We start from the raw sequence: 17950 nt of genomic DNA on the forward strand, positions 1-17950 counted from the left end.
CCCACTCTCCAACTGTCTTCTTTTTTTCTTTTTTTTTTCTTTTTGTTCTTTTTGACCTTCGGACAATAAGAATACCATTCCCCTGGGAGCGCAGAGCACATATAGGGCCACCAAGTCAGTCAGGTATGCTGGTGCACTGCCATTTACAGTTATAAGCTATTATATAGCTATTATAGGTTAGCAGCAGCACCTTAGGGCGCGGTCACACTGGCCATCCGTACCGTGCCCAAGCACGCTTCAACCCTAAAGTCCAGTTCGTTTGGCCAGTGTGACCGCTCCGTATCGTGCTCAGGCACGGTACACTTCCTTGGCCTTGGCACACTTCGGAGAGGTGTGCTTCAGCACGGTACACTTCATGCACGAGCACAAGCACGCGGGTACACAACGCTGACAGCCTTCATTATGGAGAAATCCAGAGTTTCATGGCTGTATCTGATGAAAATGACACAATATAAGCTACAAAGTAGCTGTCATGTTCTCTGTGTTGTTCTCCGATTTGCGGCCGCGGAATCGGCCGCGCGTCTATTTTATTTTTTAATTTATTTATGGCTGTGTCTGATTAAAATGGCTTAAATTAAGCAGCAAAGTCAGTATAGTAGCTGACTCTATGTTGTTCTCTGATGTGCAGACGCGGACTTGACTGCGCGTTCCTTTTTTTTCTCTCTCTCTCTCTCTTGTCCGCCTGTTTGTCAACTGAGCACGCTTCATAATAACATAAAGCGTGCATGCGTTGTATTACGACATTATGTACAAGAGGTAATCGTGCTTAAGGGTGACCGTGCTGGCCAGCGTGGGAATGGTGCAGCGGGGGGGGGGCCAATCGTGCTAGAGTACGGCACGGTACGGATGGCCAGTGTGACCGCGCCCTTAAAGTCGGCTCTCACCTGGACGGGAAGCCATTGAAGAGAGGCCAGCACCGGGGTGATATGGTCTTTTTTTACAAGCTCCGGTCAGAAGCTGAGCTGCTGCAGTCTAAACCATCCGGTCTTTTGGTAGACCTGACAGTATAACATGACAATAACCTAACCTAGACGAAACAAAGGCATGAATAAGGACCTCAGCATCCTTAAAAGGCAGGATTGATCTGATATTAACAAAGTTTTTTGGCTGGTAATGGATGACCTGGATGTACTGTCCTATTTCATACTGTCTAGGTCCTTGCTTGTGTTGTGTTTACTGTCAGATGTACTTTGCTTTGGAATAAAGCATCTGCTAAATGTAATTGTAACATTATAACCCTGTACTGCAGAGCATTTATCTGCCAAGCGACTACAGTGTTGCTCTTGGTTAATCATACAATCGCACGGGTCTCCTAAAATGTCATTCATAACTTAAACATTGAATTTATGTACAGGTATATGTGGAAATCAATTTTGCAGCTAGCTGTGTCAGTCAAATGGGACAGTGCTATTCTGTTCTATGGGAAGGGCTAAAGTCAGCATATTACATAACAGGGTGGTGGGAACCTGGGAGCAGTCCTCCTGCTGCTGATACAGAGAGATGACAGCAACGGCGATATCAGGCCATGGGCAACTGCATTCATTTCCACTAAGAAATGTTTTCACTTGGAAACAATGTCAATCTATGTTGAACGCAAACAAGAAAACAGAGAGCAGCTTTGTCAAACAGCTTTCTGATGTTAGTGGTAGTTTAGGATTGAATAAATAAAAAACAATTTTTTATGGCCACAGCCAGGAATGATCTCCTGTAGCATTCTGTCGTGCATTGCGGGGGAATGAGTCTAGCACTGAATTCTAGGTTTCTCTGGATCGTTCATGGCCTGCTGCTTTGCCCCCCCGTTTATAAATATATCTTTATCATTGTTGTTGTTGTTGTTGCTGCTCTGTTTGTCCCTTTGCTTCTTCCTACATCTCCCTCTATCCTATTTTTCAAACCTGGTGAAATTTTGACGGATGGCTGTTCATCATGAGCCTGCTTTTGGACAATATTTCTGTGTCTTAATAAGAAGTTTTTTCCTGCCACTGTAACTTTGCTAAATGTTGCTGAGTGCTGTGCTCATGATGGACTAACATTGGGTCTTTGTAATATAGCAATAATAAGGTCATTTGCCTGCTCTTTGTAACATAACAATGAATAAGGTCTTTTATCTGCTCTTTTGTAATATTAAATAACAAAGAGTTAGGTATTTTTGTAGTGTCTTGACATAACATTTTTTTATGAATTGATTGATAAAGATTGATTGACTAAATGGGCTTTGCCAGCACGTCATGGTGTGGGTGGGAGAAATTCAGCTTAACCCCAACAACATCACTGAGCTTGCTGACCAGGGGGGTATTCCATCAAAAGAAGAAAGCCAGGCTCACATGGAAAAGTCAGGCTGAAGCTAATGCCATCTCCCAGTTAAGCCTAAAGTCGTTCCACTAACGCAATCCAGCCTTATTTAATCATGGCTGACTCAAGACAGGCTTGCAAAACCCTGGCTGTGTGCACGCACCTGAGGTTTATAAGAAGCCCAAATGAATGGATCAATGTAAAGACAATCAATTGAGTCACAGAGAGGGGAGAGTTAGAGCTTTTTTTTTCAATGGCTGGTGCAGTAGTATGAAGAATTTAAAGATAATGTTGCAAAGAAATGCAGACTTAAATAAGCCATGGAGATGACATGTCAGAAAATGCAGACTAAATGCGCAATTTATGCAAATGTTTCAATTTTCCCAGGTTACAAGTGCATTTCACTCTATATTATTCTGTGCTCTTTTATCTTTAGTAAAGCACTTGGCATTGCCTCTGTATTCAATGTGCTGCACAAATAACTTTACTTTCCATTGCTATTTTTTTAATAAATTAACTTTGAGGCAACAGATAGATAGACAGACAGATACTTAATTCATCCTGAAAGAAATGTAAGCTTCCAGTAGCAGCTTATAAGACACACATGACAAGAAACATTTGTTACATTTACATTGCTGCCCCCCCTCCCTTTATTTATATAGCCAATTAATCTGCACAAAAGTTAAAAAGAAATCCCTAAAGAGAGCAACATTAAAGATGTAAGCCTACAATTAAAAAAATGACATAAACCAATAAAATGTGAATTAACCCATACAGGAATAAGAATACAAAACTATACAATTAAACACATAGACATGTCCAATACAGTGTAGACCTCTGTTATACAGCTGCACAGCAGCATGTATATGGCAAGGTAGCCTATCAGGGTCTGAATGGAGGGGGTGCAAATTTATAATAAATCCATCCATAAAATTATAAATAAATAATAGTGACTTTCTTTCTTTCACTCTCTATCTATTAAATGGTCTCACCCAATTTTCCTTTCACTTTATTAAGCTTTATTGGCATGTCTCTCTCTCTCTGTCACCCTACTCTCTTTCTGTCTCTCTGTCTTTGTCTGTCTGCCTGTCTCTCTTGTTTCACAGCCATTTAGAGACAGAGTGGGTGGGTCCATGTGGGATGTGAATTATTTTATATACTTTTATGAAATCGTGTTATTTTTACCTTATTTTCACATTTGTCTTTTGCATGAGTTTCATGTTTTTGATTTTATTTATTATAACATGACGTGAGTGATGTGAGCATGGAAACTCACCTAATGGAATCAACATTCATTGACACACAGCTTAATTAAGCTCGACAGTTAGCCTGGTCCGGAGCCGACTTGTTCACCATCATAAGTCACCATGGTAACTCAGTGGGGGTTCATATAAACCACGGTGATGGAACGAAAAACTCCCATGAGCCAGACTTATCAATATAAGCGAGAATACTCCTTAATCCTACTCCATGGAATACCCCTCAGTTTGTTATGTCTGTTTGTGTCTGCTACTACACAGCAGCCAAATAAGGATAGCAGTGACAACCACAGATTCATAGAACATCCTCAGAATCATCATACAAATGTTTTAGGGCCTCAGCCTTCTCAGGAAGCAGAGGCTGCCGAGGCCCTTCTTCTGGACAGCCTCAGTGTTCTTGGGTCAGTCTGGTTTATTGTTCAAGTACACTCCTCAGTTGTAATCCTCCAGAATGTCCACACTGACCCCCTGGATGGAAACAGGCCGGGCTCCCGGTTCCTTTTTCCTCCTCAGATCCACTGGCCTGTAATTAGCCTCCAAATCCCTGCTGATGTAGCCGACTAATGGAGTCATAGAAAACTGGAAGTAACTTTGCTATCACTATATTTAACAAAAATCACTATGTCACTGTCACTTTAAGTTGTTGCTGTCTATTTCAATAACATTGAAATATTACTAGACACTTCATACCTCACTATTTATGTCTCCATTTGTAGGGTTTATACCCCCACCTCAAACTATTGAATGGTGGTCTAACACAGTTTCTGCTCATTTTCTTAGTGTCCCATGTTGCTTCTATCTCTTGTATTGATGAGGAGCGAATATAACTACATTATATTTATGTTCCCCTTTTCAAATTGTAAATGTAACAAACATATTTTAACGGAGTGTCTTTGTAGGTTCTCAGACATCCAGGTCATTATTCAAATTAACGTTCTTCCCTGTCCAGGAAGTGCATTTTGTCATCCTCAAAGGAGCGTCCTTTGTCCTTCAGATGTAAATGGACAGCAGAATCCTGTCCCGCAGAGCAGCATCTCCAATGCTGTTCCATGCGTCTGTTGTGGTTTATTAGTCTCTCAAATGTATAAAACCCTGCATTCATCTTCACACTGGATAGCATAAACAGCATTGCTGTGTTTTTGCCTGGGAGTTTTGTCCTTGGGGTGGACCAACTTCTGCCTCAAGGTGTTGGAGGGTGTTATTCCAAGTATGGAATAACGATGCTTTGCCGTTTGTTTTTCTCCTCTTCCTTGTTAGCGCTGTGTTAATGATGGTCTATAATTCTCCTTGTGGGGAGTGGTGGGGCGGTGCACTAGCGCCCTCTATTGATCAACTGCCCACAACACACATTCAGACACACAAGCAGTGTTTAACTTTAGTTGTCCCCCTTTTGACCTTTGTTACTACCTTCGATGGTGGATCAGGGTCATAGTGACTTGTCAGACAGTGCACCAGAGGCATAATGGGGCATTACCATCCTGTCTTCAACTGGCAATCTGTAAGTGCCAACTGTCAGCTTCTCACCCAGCTGAGCCAGCCGGATGTTGTCAAAAGCACTTAAAAAGTTAAAAAAAAAAAAAAACATGACCCTCACAGTGCTCTCCGGCTTGTCCAGATGAGTGTAGTTGCAGAAGAGCAGGAAAGTGAAGCATCCTCATTTCTCAGTCAGGGCTGGTGGGAGTCTGAAGGGGATCTCTGTGAGGCCTGACCCTGGGCCGGAGCTACTCCAGGAGTCACTCCAAGGTCTTCATGATCTTACACATTGGGTCAACTGGTCCATAGTCCCTTGAGCCGTTTTCTGCACAGGCACAACGCAGGATGTCTTCAACCGCACAGGGACCTTTGGTATGCACATGTTGGAAACACCATGAAGCACTCCACAGAGCTGTAAGGCACATGCTTTGAGCACCCTGGGGCTAAGACTCTCAGGGAACAAATGTGCCTTGCCTTCATGCAGTTTCATCCACTGACCATGTTGGAGTTTTCTAACAAGGTCAACAGTAAAAGACATACAGTAGTGGATGTGACAGGCACGTGAACACATATGCTCTCTCCTCCATCCTCTTTCCCTGTGCAGATGTGCACGCATGTACCCATTCACGTACGTGCATACACAAATGCAGAGTTGCTTCATCAGTGTTTTAACAAGTTACTCTGAAGCAGAGTCAGACACACACACACACACACACACACACACACACACACACACACTCTCTCTCTCTCTCTCTAGGGCTCTCTAGCCAATTTCAAGAACATTTCTATAAAATTTTAGGAACATTTCAGGCACACTGCCTCTGAAATCTTCCTGACAAACCAGAGTATTGAGAGGGGTCAGGAGGCAAGATGTGAAATAAAAAAGAACAAGTCGGAAGTTACAGAGTCAACCAAGTATTCTATTCATAGCTTTCGGTCACATGACCAGTGTGGAGGGCAAAAAACGCTCAGGAAAGTATCAGGGCGCGGTCACACTGGCCATCCGTACCGTGCCGTACTCAAGCACGATTGGCCCCCCGCTGCGCCATTCCCACACTGGCTGACGCGGCCCGCGGTCACACTACACAGGACTATTCCTGCTTAAGCATGATTACCTCTTGTTCATAATGTCGTAATACAACGCATGCATGCTTTATGTAGCGTGCTCAATTGACAAAAAGGCAGACGAGAGAGAGAGAGAGAGAGAGAGAGAGAAAGGTGCTGTGGACGTCATCAGCGCTCTTTTCCAAATGTATGATATTCCCTGTATTTTTGCCTCCTACAGATCGTGTCTTGTACCCACATCCTCTTCACACTCCGTGTCTGATCGGGTAAAAAAACGATCTCAAATATAAAACATGCAGTAAAAAGTAACAGAGCAGTGTTGGTCATACAGCAACTGTTGTCAACAGACTGTTGTCATAGAGACAGGAGGACATGCAGCGCTTTTCTTCTCAGCGCACAAACGCTTCATGCAAACACTCTCGAGCATACAGCCAGCGCTTTTCTGGCCAGAAAAAACTGAGGCCTAACAACATCCTGAGCACATTTTCAAAATTGTGCTTTGAGCGTTCTACCTTTGTTATCATGTAACAATATAGGGATTTAATAAAAACTTTATGTAGGAGGCATCCTTCCATTCATCCATCTGTGCATTTAGGGACTAAATCTTCAGTTTTTGAAATGAACACAGAACTCAGTAACAGAGTTTGTTTGGCTCAGTTTACACCTACGGCAACAGGATGTAGGTTTACATCACTTTAAGTTCCTGATTGTGTTCACACCTGCATGATACAGTATATACTGTACAGACATGGTGAAAACATGATAATGATTATTGTTTCTTTTGTGAAAGCCCGCAAAACCCTTTTAAAAAATGTTTTTTAAGAGACTGAATTGTCTTCCTATTTACGTGTAAAGTGGATCTTCGTGATGCCTAAAAACTCTTCACTTCTTTTCACTGACACTCTGTACAGGGATTTAGCATCAGGAGAGTTATTTTACACCATGATGACATTTCCATCGGTCCGTGATCACATGCAATACAACATATCACAGATCAACGCGGATCAGACACACTGCAACTTAAGACCCTCATCGTGCCTATTACTTCTCCCTTCCCCCGAAAACTGCATCTTCTTACCACTTGCCAACTTGAATATCTGGAGCCCACTCAGGGAAATGTGTTGGTAACTGTCGTATGTGTCACAAGAATGTTACAAGAACTTGATAGTGCAGTTGAGGTCTTTACATGTCTTCAATAATGCGCCTAAGATTGACATACTCCACATGTCTTAATTGGATTATTGTTTACTCAGAATATGACCATATTTGGAATAAGGTTATCAGAAAAGCGTGTGACATACTCATCATCAGTGATGATGTGAGCTTTTCAAAATAAAAGACAGTTCTTGCATTTCTGCAGATAATTTCCCCAGGAAGAATGTGTGACTTTTTGATCCAGTAGATGTCGCCCTTGAACACCAGCACTAAACTTGTTCTACTCCAGCGGCACACCTCCAACCCCCCTTCACTTGCGTTGGCACGAAGAAGTTATGAATTAGAACGCACCATTAAGCACAAGTGGCGGACAAAAGTGTCCTTTTGCTCGAGCCGCAATTGCCTGTGGCCTGCATTGATATGTTAGCATGCTAATGTTACCACACTGTGGTTAACTCGTAGCTTCATATTGTACATAAGTTGACACAGAATGACCGTAATCTAAAGACACTTAAATAACATCCAAATAAGAAATGAGTGGGCTATGTTATTCTTCCTTTCTCTAGTCCTTGACTAAAACAGCTTTATACGCAAGGCCGTCCCATCCACGTAAACACAGCTTGACAACAGTACAGCTGGCGGGATTCTGGCTTGTCACTCACTGTAGAGAGTCATGACTCACAGAGATATTTATACAGGATATACTTGATTTCAGCTGTATTTATGTGATGAATATCTGCCTTAAAATACTGTTTATTTAAGAGCCATTTTCACATGCATTCCTCAGACATTTTTAGAGAATTTCAGGAAGTCTGCCTCTGAAATCCTGATGATCTGTTTTTTTCACACATGCACCTCACAGTGGGAGACTATCCCCGTTGGACAGGAGGAGGGCCAATTGGTCTCCTGAGGCAAGACATGATGTAAAAAACAACAAAGCTGAAGTGGCAGTAACATAGTCTGCTATATGATGATATAATGAAAATATACGCCTTAATATCTGTAGGAGCTAAAATGCTTGGTTTTATTGATCCTTGCAAGAAACCCAACACAACACTGTGAATTTGTAATTTAAGTGTAATTCTGATACTGAACACTGGGTGGAGTCTTGACTTGTGCTGTGCATAAAGCCAAGGCTCCAGGCAATTGGATTCAGGTGTGTGTTTGGAAGCATATCATTAGCCTCATAGCATAATTGCCTAGGTCATATTTTAAGGTTTTCAGAAAAGAAGAAAAAACACTTTCCTAGTCATGTGATTCGAGTCCACACCTCTGCTGTTCATAATTCAACTGTTCAACTGAAAGTAAATTTACTGTCGAAAGATAGAAATATGAACTAGCTTAACAGATGAATCAAAGAGAAGAGCTAATGCTTCACTTGTGGTCAGCAGAGCCCTGTTTTTATGGGGGCCACCATCTTTGTATGTAGCGTCAAAAATGCCTAAGTCAAAGAGATGACTTAGGCACATAATGTTATTTGAAGCTCGAAAGAATCTCAATTCCCTTGTATAACTATGGTTTTAGGGTACCTAAGTTTGCAGTTACATGCTCAAGTTTGGAAGCATTTGTTTCGACCGTATTGACATACGAATCAGAATCCCTATATAGAATCCCTAGAAAAGCTATATCTGTTTTCAAGTGATTAAGGTGTGCAAGTACTCTAGTATGTTTAGTTGGATGATTTTGTCCCTTTACATTCCAATTAGTGAAGTTAAAGGGATACTTCACACGTTGAAACATGACTCTGACTCCTCACCGCCGACAGGCAGGCATTATGTCATTATGTCTCGGCTGCTGAGCTGGCAGCGGCCAGCAATATAGCAATATAACCTTGAGACGGCTGCTGCCGACAGGCTGGTTTTGTTTCTAAGCTGCTGCGGCCAGCGGCGGCCCCGGCCAGCAATATAGCCGCGAGACGGTCTTGTGTCTTGGCTGCTGCGCCGCTGGCCGCAGCAGCCGAGAAACAAAACCGGCCTGTCGCCAGCAGCCGTCTCAAGGTTATATTGCTATATTGCTGGCCGCTGCCAGCTCAGCAGCCGAGACATAATGACATAATGCCTGCTCGCCGCTATATTTATATTTTTTCGCCATTATCAGCTTTCTCCATAGAGCCTGTTAGCATAGCTTCCAAGCAATATGGCGGACGTTAAGTTTCGATTCTGGGAGTGAGTTCCCACACACTGATCTGTGATTGGTCTGTAGCTTCAGTGGTCGAAAATATGAGGAACTAGCGTTGTAGTTTCACCCTGCTAACCACAACAAAATGACGATTTTTGCGTCACTGGAAGCTCCTTTTCAGACTTAGAAATACAAAGATTTCCCGTCTCAGGGGAAAATGAGGGCGGGATGTATGACCATTCAAAAATACTACCAGGTTTCTAATGATACAAAGCTTAATGCAAATGGGTGAAGTATCCCTTTCATTAACAGCCCTTTTCTGTTCGGAGGTGTCCCTGAATCAGCAATAGTTGTCTAAATAAATGTTGTGAGCATTGTGCTATAATTTCAGTATAAGGTGCACTATCAAATGGTTTCTGTGACTCTGGCATACACAACATACGAAAAACATGGGAATTTAAACCTACAGGATAAAACAGAAAACAGAAAAATGTTCTCCTTTACATAGGACAGGACATACTCCAAGAAAGATCGTTCCTCCCCTTTAAAGCTAATCCAGAGTTTAGCTGGAAAGAGAAGCCCAAAGTTACATCAGGGATGTCTTTTAAAAGCCACTTCACATCGATAAAGGCAGCTTGCTTCTTGGCCACCTCTGGTGTGTAATCAGGTAAAATATTCAAACCTTTTCCGTTGTACGATAACTGCCTCTTCTGACTCAACGTGCGGAGGCTATAATCCTTGACGTCTCCGTGATGCACCGCCTCGCTGGCTTTCCTTCTTGGGGCTTTGATGCCAGTGAACGATGTCTGCTATCTAAACAAGGGTTCAATTTCTATTTCAAAGCATTGGTGCAGAACTGTTGTGTATTGCACCTCTCTTTGCCTTCCTCAATTCCAACAAGGTGACTGCTGCGGCCCTCCAAGTCCAAACACTTTCCTTCAAACTGCACACATCAGACTTTAGGCATTCCACCGTATTTTCCAGGGCCATGACAGATGAGCTCCATTCCGTAGCGGAGCGCCCCAGCTCGTTGATACATTTAGCATTTTGCTATGGAGAAAAATGTAAAGAAAAGAGTATGTGAAGAAATATGAAATATGTCACATGCTAGAATAGGTGTAAATATAAAAGTGTTCTGCGGAGCTCTAGACCTCACATGTTGAACGCTAGACCGGAACCCCTTAACATTTTTGACATCCTTAATTGCAGTTTAAACTGGATGTTTGTCAGGGAGTAGCTCAGTGGTTGAGTTTGTCGTCTTTCAGCTGGTAGGTCAGGGGTTTTTCGATCCCCTGCTCCTGCAGTCACATGTTCAGGTGTACTTGGACAAGACACTGAACCGTGCTGTTACACTAGTGGTCTATGGATGAATATTGGGAAAAGATTTAATGACGAATGAAGCCTCAAAATTTAAGAGTTTTATATCTTAAGGCTGCTTATATTCAATTCATTTTGTCAAAAAATTAATAAATTAGTCCTTGCAATCCAAGAAGGTTCTAGCAACATTTGCCACTTTAGTCTTAAAAGTAGTGTCCACGAACCACAGACAGTGCTCAAGCCCCAATAATGATCGATCAGAATTAAACAATTAAAGTACGACAAAGATCTATGATCTAGTTTTATTTTAACAGTCTTGTTATAATGGCTTGTCTTCATACATCCTCATCATGCCACCTTGAATTCACATAAATACTCTATGAACAGAAATGTATCAGAGAATTTTTGGATTGGGGAACATATTTTGTACAACATATTACACCAGTGGATTTTAATTCTAAAAAAACAAACGTTATCACATTACCTAGAGACATAAATCAAAGCTGCTTATTGTTTTCTAATATATCCCTGAATAGGATATCATGTACTTACTAGAGGAAACAAATGGAAAATTCAATCCCCAAATGCCTTTGTCATTTTGGCACAATGACTAAATTTGTTTAGTTTTACTCTTGGTGGCATTTTGGTAATCGCTTTTTCCATGGAACGTTGTATATTCATAGTGGTTAAGCATGCCTTTGGCTTGAAACAAAATGTTTTATTTAAAATTTTACTCATAGCAATATATAGCAATATATGTTTAAATGTGCAGCTTATTCCTGTGTGAAAAGTATTTGAGATATGAGTGTATTGACATATTTTCTCTTTTACTAGGTTCCCAATGTTGAACATGTCCACCCCCAGTGAGCTGAAGTCTCCCTGCGTGACTCGCAATGGTATGGTTAAGCTGCCTCCCAGCCAGCCCAATGGTCTGGGAAGTGCAAGTATAACCAAGGGGACACCAGCTGCCAAGAACCGCCTTTGCCAGTCCTCCTCCGTACCCTCCATCCTGCCCCCTCCATCATCATCTCTTCCATTTCACCACCACCACCTGGACGGCCCTGGAATTCCCAACTCAGCAGCCTCACTCTTGGGCTCTGATCTTGAGCCTGGAAAACCTATAGTGGGCTTGAAGCCATCCCTTCGTCAGCTTCCCCCTCTCACTCTACCTAAACCTATGCTGCTGGAGCGCCAGCTTGTCCTGGATGAGAAGCTGCTCAACCGATTGCTCTGGTATTTCACTACAGCTGAAAAATGTGTGTTGGCACAGGTATGCAAGACATGGCGCAAAGTGCTGTACCAGCCCAAGTTCTGGGAGAGCATTACACCCATCTTGCACGCCAAGGAGTTATATACTCTGTTGCCCAATGGGGAGAAGGAATTTGTTAGTCTGCAGGCCTTTGCCCTGCGTGGCTTCCAGTCCTTCTGCTTAGTGGGTGTGTCAGACTTGGACATTTGTGAATTCATCGACAATTACCCACTGTCCAAGAAAGGTGTTCGCTCGGTGAGCCTTAAGAGGTCTACCATCACAGATGCTGGTTTGGAGGTGAGTCAGGTTTTGTTTGGAAATGACATACAAGATGATCATTTTTGCCTGGTCTGAAAAGTGAAGTATATATTTTAAAAAAGCCTGGAAGATTAGAGCATTCTTAGGTGTACTCAGCCATTCTGTTGTTTTTTTGGGTGTCCATTTGTCCATGAAAATAGTCAGCATGCCTCAGTTGGGAAATTTCCAGTTTTCATTATTTATTTATTTTTAACCCTATATCTTAAAGCTAAAATCAATGCCATTTCACCTGTTTTTTCTGAATTCAGCCCAAAGTACAGTGGTGGCCATAATTGTTATAACACCTGACAGATCTAAAAATATTGAACTTTTTTGTTTTCATGTTCATGAAATATGCAGATGGTTGCTCTTAGCACAACAAATATCAGATGAAGTGAGTCCTACTGTACGACGGAGTATTAGGGCCACTAAAAACAAAAAAAATCGAAAGTTTTGAGATTGATGATGATGAAAATGATGAAAGTAGATGCTTCATTTGTCTATCTGAAAGTTTCTTTTTTCTAACGCTCCCCTTTTGGTTCTTGTGTGAATTGGTGGCATCATGGTGGTCTAAAATGTACTTTACAGTGCTTGGACTGCATCTCAAGTCCTTGGCTATGCGGCGGTAGCTCCAGCCAACATCACAAAGGGCCTTTATTCGAACCCGTTGCTCACTCGTTAGCTCCTTCTTCACCTTATATTCAAAGAAGAGAAACATGTGCTTCAAGACTACTTCTAGAGGCTTTGAATTTATACCAATTGGTGGTGTGGCCTCACTGACAAAACCCTAATATTACCAATCACTTAATGAGCAGGATAGGCCTTGTTGGCTTCTTCTGTGAAGGAACATGATTGTGTGACATTGACAGTGAAATAGGCCTAGCTTGTTTTTTGAAAGGAAAATGACCTAAATGTCCTTATGATGGCTCTATTCTATGATTTATAGAGCATAACGATGACTTAGTAGATATTTCATTTGTTTTATGGGTATTTTGATGACCAATTCAACAAAAACAACTGAAACCTAATACATATGTGTGTTCTAATAATTTTGGCCACACCACTCTGCCTCCTCCTAGGATTTTTAGCATAATGCTGTTTCTTTTGGTGTATTTTTTTCATTTGCTTCCACTTTGCCTTATTTGCTCTCAGTGCTAAGTTTTTATCATAATAACTTGATCATTTGCACACAGATACTTACCACAAGCTAAAAGCCTTTCTGGGTAAGCCCTTAATTTGAAACATATTCAGGATGAGTTGAGTTTATTTACAATAGCTACAACTTGCTTGAAAAGCCTTGATTACAAAGGATAAGATATGTATGAGCAGCAGTTTTTGCAGTGACATGACTCTGACTGATAGAAATAGAGCCGTTAGTTGTTCATTTAGTGTTACTCACTACACCTGTTGACTTGTATGTTTGCCTATTATTTTCTTTTTTCTTTTCTATTTAATTTAAAAGGAGGAAAATATATGTAATATTGAATGTTTTATTATTGCTACCTGAGTAAAAAATATTTAAACAGAAATAGAGCCGTTAAAAGATTTACTTGAGGGCAAATTAGACAACAATTATTTCACCCCTTCTGAATGATTTTGCTGTCCTTATAAGAAGCAGCAATTGTTTTTAGATGCTGTCTCTATTGGAATTTTGACATTTATTTGTTAATTTGTGGAGCTCTTGGTCTATACCACTACTAGTTGGTCAAGAGCTGAGGACATCAAACAGGAGACACAAGTCAATATAGTAAATAAAGTTATTCTTTATTATAGATTATGTGGTAATTATTTCTCATTAGAAAACCATTCATGGAAGTGTTGGGTATTGACTGATTGATTCATAGGACTTTACTGTCAGACAATGTCTGAAGTCTGTCTTACATCAAAGCAGCTCCATTAACAACATAAAAATTAGAGACAATATACAAAGACTTGTAACACAACATTCATACACCACACTAATATTCAGAGGCCTTCAATGTGCTTTGATTTGGGATTCATTCTGTTTGAAGGTAATACTTCAGATTCACTGTTTGTGTTGTTAGTGTCAGAGATGATGCATGTTTTATAGTAGGCTGAATAATAGAGTCTCAGAAGTGGTTTGCCTAGAATCTCTGAGCAGATTTTTATTTGGTGGCATTCAAAACAAAAATCAACTTTAGTCAAGGGAATATTTATATTTCACATTAAAAGGTGACAGAATTTGAGAGCCAAACTGTTTTTTGGAAAAACATTAAATTGGGAAATGACTAAACTTAGATGAATGGATGGATGGCTAGAGGGAAGGACAGACAGACAGATAGACTTTATTGTCTGTTCCAACAGAGACATAAATTGTCCTGTAATGTGGCTCAAACATTATGCAGAGCATATAACATTTTAACCACTTTGTACAGGCACATATACAGTAAAAGGGTACTTTCAAAAACTACATTTATAAGGCTTTCGTTTGTGTTCATTCAATGTGGTTGGTCTTTATATTCTGAAATCCAGGATTTAATTACTTTTCTGATTTGATACGTTCTCTTTAACTACTTCTTATGTCTCTGTAGCAACAAGTTGTCAGCTGCATTAGTGAATTAAACTGAAACTGCTTTTTTGTTGCAGGTCATGTTGGAGCAGATGCAAGGCCTGATGCACCTTGAACTTTCAGGCTGCAACGACTTTACAGAGGCTGGCCTGTGGTCCAGTCTGAATGCCCGGCTAACTTCCCTCAGCGTCAGTGACTGCATTAATGTGGCAGATGACGCCATTGCTGCTATTTCTCAGCTCCTGCCCAACCTTTCAGAGTTGAGCCTTCAGGCCTACCATGTCACTGACACAGCCATGGCCTATTTCACAGCCAAACAGGTAGGCTTTCAAAACAAGTAAAAACAACTTGGTGATTTACTTTCCACGTTGACACACAGCAATTTCAAATGTTTTGGAAAAATGTAAATAGGTTCTAGGAGAATTACTTCTTAATCTTGTACAATTTTCTATGTGATAATGTTAAAAAGGCAATCTGGTAAACGTCAGTGGTTTGATTCAGGAGTGAAAGTAAACATTTCTGGCGTTTTTCATACAAAGAGCAACATGTTTTAACCTTGTTTGAGGCATAGTTAATTGAGGATTTCTGATTTTGCTATGAGGATGTACTCTTGGAATAGACCAGAAATGCTTTACTTTTGAGAAACCTTGATATGGAGCAAACCCCTACCTCCTCCCATTCAGAACGAGTGGATAGTTTACAAAAGGTGCCACAAGTGAAGCATACTCAACATTACCCTTCAATCAACAGGGCTACACCACCCACACTCTGCGGCTTCACTCCTGCTGGGAGATCACCAACCACGGTGTGGTCAACATGGTACATAGCCTTCCCAACTTGACTGCCCTCAGCCTCTCTGGCTGTTCTAAGATCACTGACGATGGTGTGGAGCTGGTTGCTGAGAACCTGCGTAAGCTTCGCAGCCTGGACTTATCTTGGTGCCCTCGGATCACTGACATGGCCCTTGAGTACATTGCCTGTGACCTGCATAAATTGGAAGAACTAGTGCTGGACAGGTCAGTTTCTTGTGATCTTGTGCTTTCACCCATGTAAAATGCAGATAGAGGGGGATATGAACGGTACCCAAGTCAACACAAATATAAGTTAAGGTAGTTTTCAAAAGAAATGACAAAGAATAAAATTGTATCTGATGTAAATTTCATGTCAGTACCTATAAGAGGGGCCAAGTAGCCATAACTTATTTTGGGCATCCTTGCATACTTAAGCTCAGTAAGGTATCTGTTATAATTGGAGGTAATAGTCCAATAATTTACCAGGAAGTTTTGAAATTCAGCATCTCAGATAACTCACAGACACAAACAATCTAATTTAGAATGCAAAATAGGCCGGAATAGTAAAATTGTTGGAAATAATCAACAGCAGAGTTTATGTACTTATATGTTCCACTTATAGTGAGACTTTTTTTTTTTTTTATGTCTGAGAGATGAGTGTTTTTGTGCTCATTTTTGACAAAAGGGGACATTTTACTGCATGCATACTTTTATTATGTTTGCATACTTTTTAAGCGTTGCTTCAATGTAAGATGATGAAAGGGGCCTTTGAGCGTCTACTGATCATGTTATTCTTATTAATTATGAAATGTGACAATACAGTTTATAAATAGTTGTCTGTGAAAAGACTGACGATGTGGGAAAGCTTTCATTTTCAGTGAATTATTCAAAAGGGATAGTCATGTCTAATTTTAATGTTGTGTTAAATTGTAGGTGTGTGCGCATCACAGACACTGGCTTAGGCTACTTGTCAACCATGTCATCATTACGGAGCCTCTATCTGCGCTGGTGTTGTCAGGTAAAATAAACAAACACACACACACACACACACACACACACACACACACACACACACACAGATAAAGACATTTAAAAAACAAACAGAAAATGAAGCATGAGGTACACTATATGCTTTAAGCAACCTACATTTCAGCAACAACATCAACATGGGTTACATGTGTAATATTAACCGTTTCTGTACATAATTACATTTGTTTTGCTGTACAGCCAACAGAATGAACCTTGTTGGGTTTCCATGATCAGTTGACCTTTCTTATAGTGCAACATTAATCATGAACTGTAATCTTTAACTTTTATTTTTCAACATAATATTTGATGCTAATGTGATGATTCTTCATTTATACAGTAGTAGTGCATATATTAAGTCCAAACAATAGTCCTTAAAGTGCCAGTCACAGTCAAAATGAAAAGGATTTTCGATGCTGTGGCTCTAATGTGTGATTGTGTGTGTATATTGGTGTGTAATTGCAGGTGCAAGATTTTGGACTGCAACATTTGTTTGGAATGAGGAGTCTCCGTCTTCTGTCTCTTGCAGGTATGTTTTTTGCTTCTTCTTACCGAACAGCCATCAATATATTCAGGCGGCTTATGCCTACAGTAAATGCCAATGACCTTATAAAATAGAAAACATTTTACAGGCAATCTCACAGAGCAAAAAGTGAGCTAGGTTTAGGTAACTACATCAACATTTTAAAGCATAAGTCCACAAACCACTGAACCATCCTGTGGAAGTTTATGTAAATCTACAGGTTCTCTTCCTGAGCCTGCTTATAGAACCATATACAGTAGGCCCACTTAACTGATTTTAAAATACTGGGCCTAATATCTGATACACAGCAAACGCCACAATAAAAATGTATCAACTTTGACATCTCATGACATAATGATCAGATGGTGATGAAAACATTTACCTAATAAACCCTTCTTATTTGAATTACTCTATTGGCTTTTCTCTACCACTACACGCAGAACAAACTATCCATGTTCCAAATACTCACAAGCCCAACCTATAGGAAAATGCAAATGTTTTACAGTTGTTACTTAAGGGCTTCATGAACGTCAATTTATTAGTAAATTCATGAAAATATAATCTGCAACTATTCGTAATGGTTATTTACAGTCATAGTGTAAAACAAAATGCCAAATGATTTGTTGTTCCACTGACTTATTTATAAGAATTTCCTACATTTTAAAGTCACAGTAAGTGAATATATTTTGGTTTCATTACATGGTTTATGAAAATAATGAGACAAAACAAAGTACTAGATTTGAAAAGATTTTGTGGCTATTTGTTAAAGTTCACATTTTGTAGACCAAGGAGTGATGGATTAAGTTCAGAGCTAGGCACACGTCTATTACTCTGTTATTTATCGGCATTAATGTA

The 17950-nt window shown here is 40.5% G+C and overlaps 1 protein-coding gene across 1 annotated transcript in view; it reads left to right on the forward strand.

Annotated features, from left to right (window-relative positions):
- fbxl16 (F-box and leucine-rich repeat protein 16) overlaps nt 1-17950 on the forward strand; it is a 33633-nt gene that overhangs the window by 10119 nt on the left and 5564 nt on the right. Inside the window, exons 2-6 of the mRNA XM_061026509.1 lie at nt 11514-12225; nt 14833-15075; nt 15506-15771; nt 16480-16564; nt 17038-17101. Coding sequence (XP_060882492.1) covers nt 11521-12225; nt 14833-15075; nt 15506-15771; nt 16480-16564; nt 17038-17101 — 1363 coding nt within the window. The 5' untranslated portion in view covers nt 11514-11520. The remainder of the gene's footprint in view (nt 1-11513; nt 12226-14832; nt 15076-15505; nt 15772-16479; nt 16565-17037; nt 17102-17950) is intronic.

Source organism: Labrus mixtus, chromosome 20 (genome assembly GCF_963584025.1).
Source record: "Labrus mixtus chromosome 20, fLabMix1.1, whole genome shotgun sequence".
In the NCBI taxonomy this organism is placed as follows: Eukaryota; Metazoa; Chordata; class Actinopteri; order Labriformes; family Labridae; genus Labrus; species Labrus mixtus.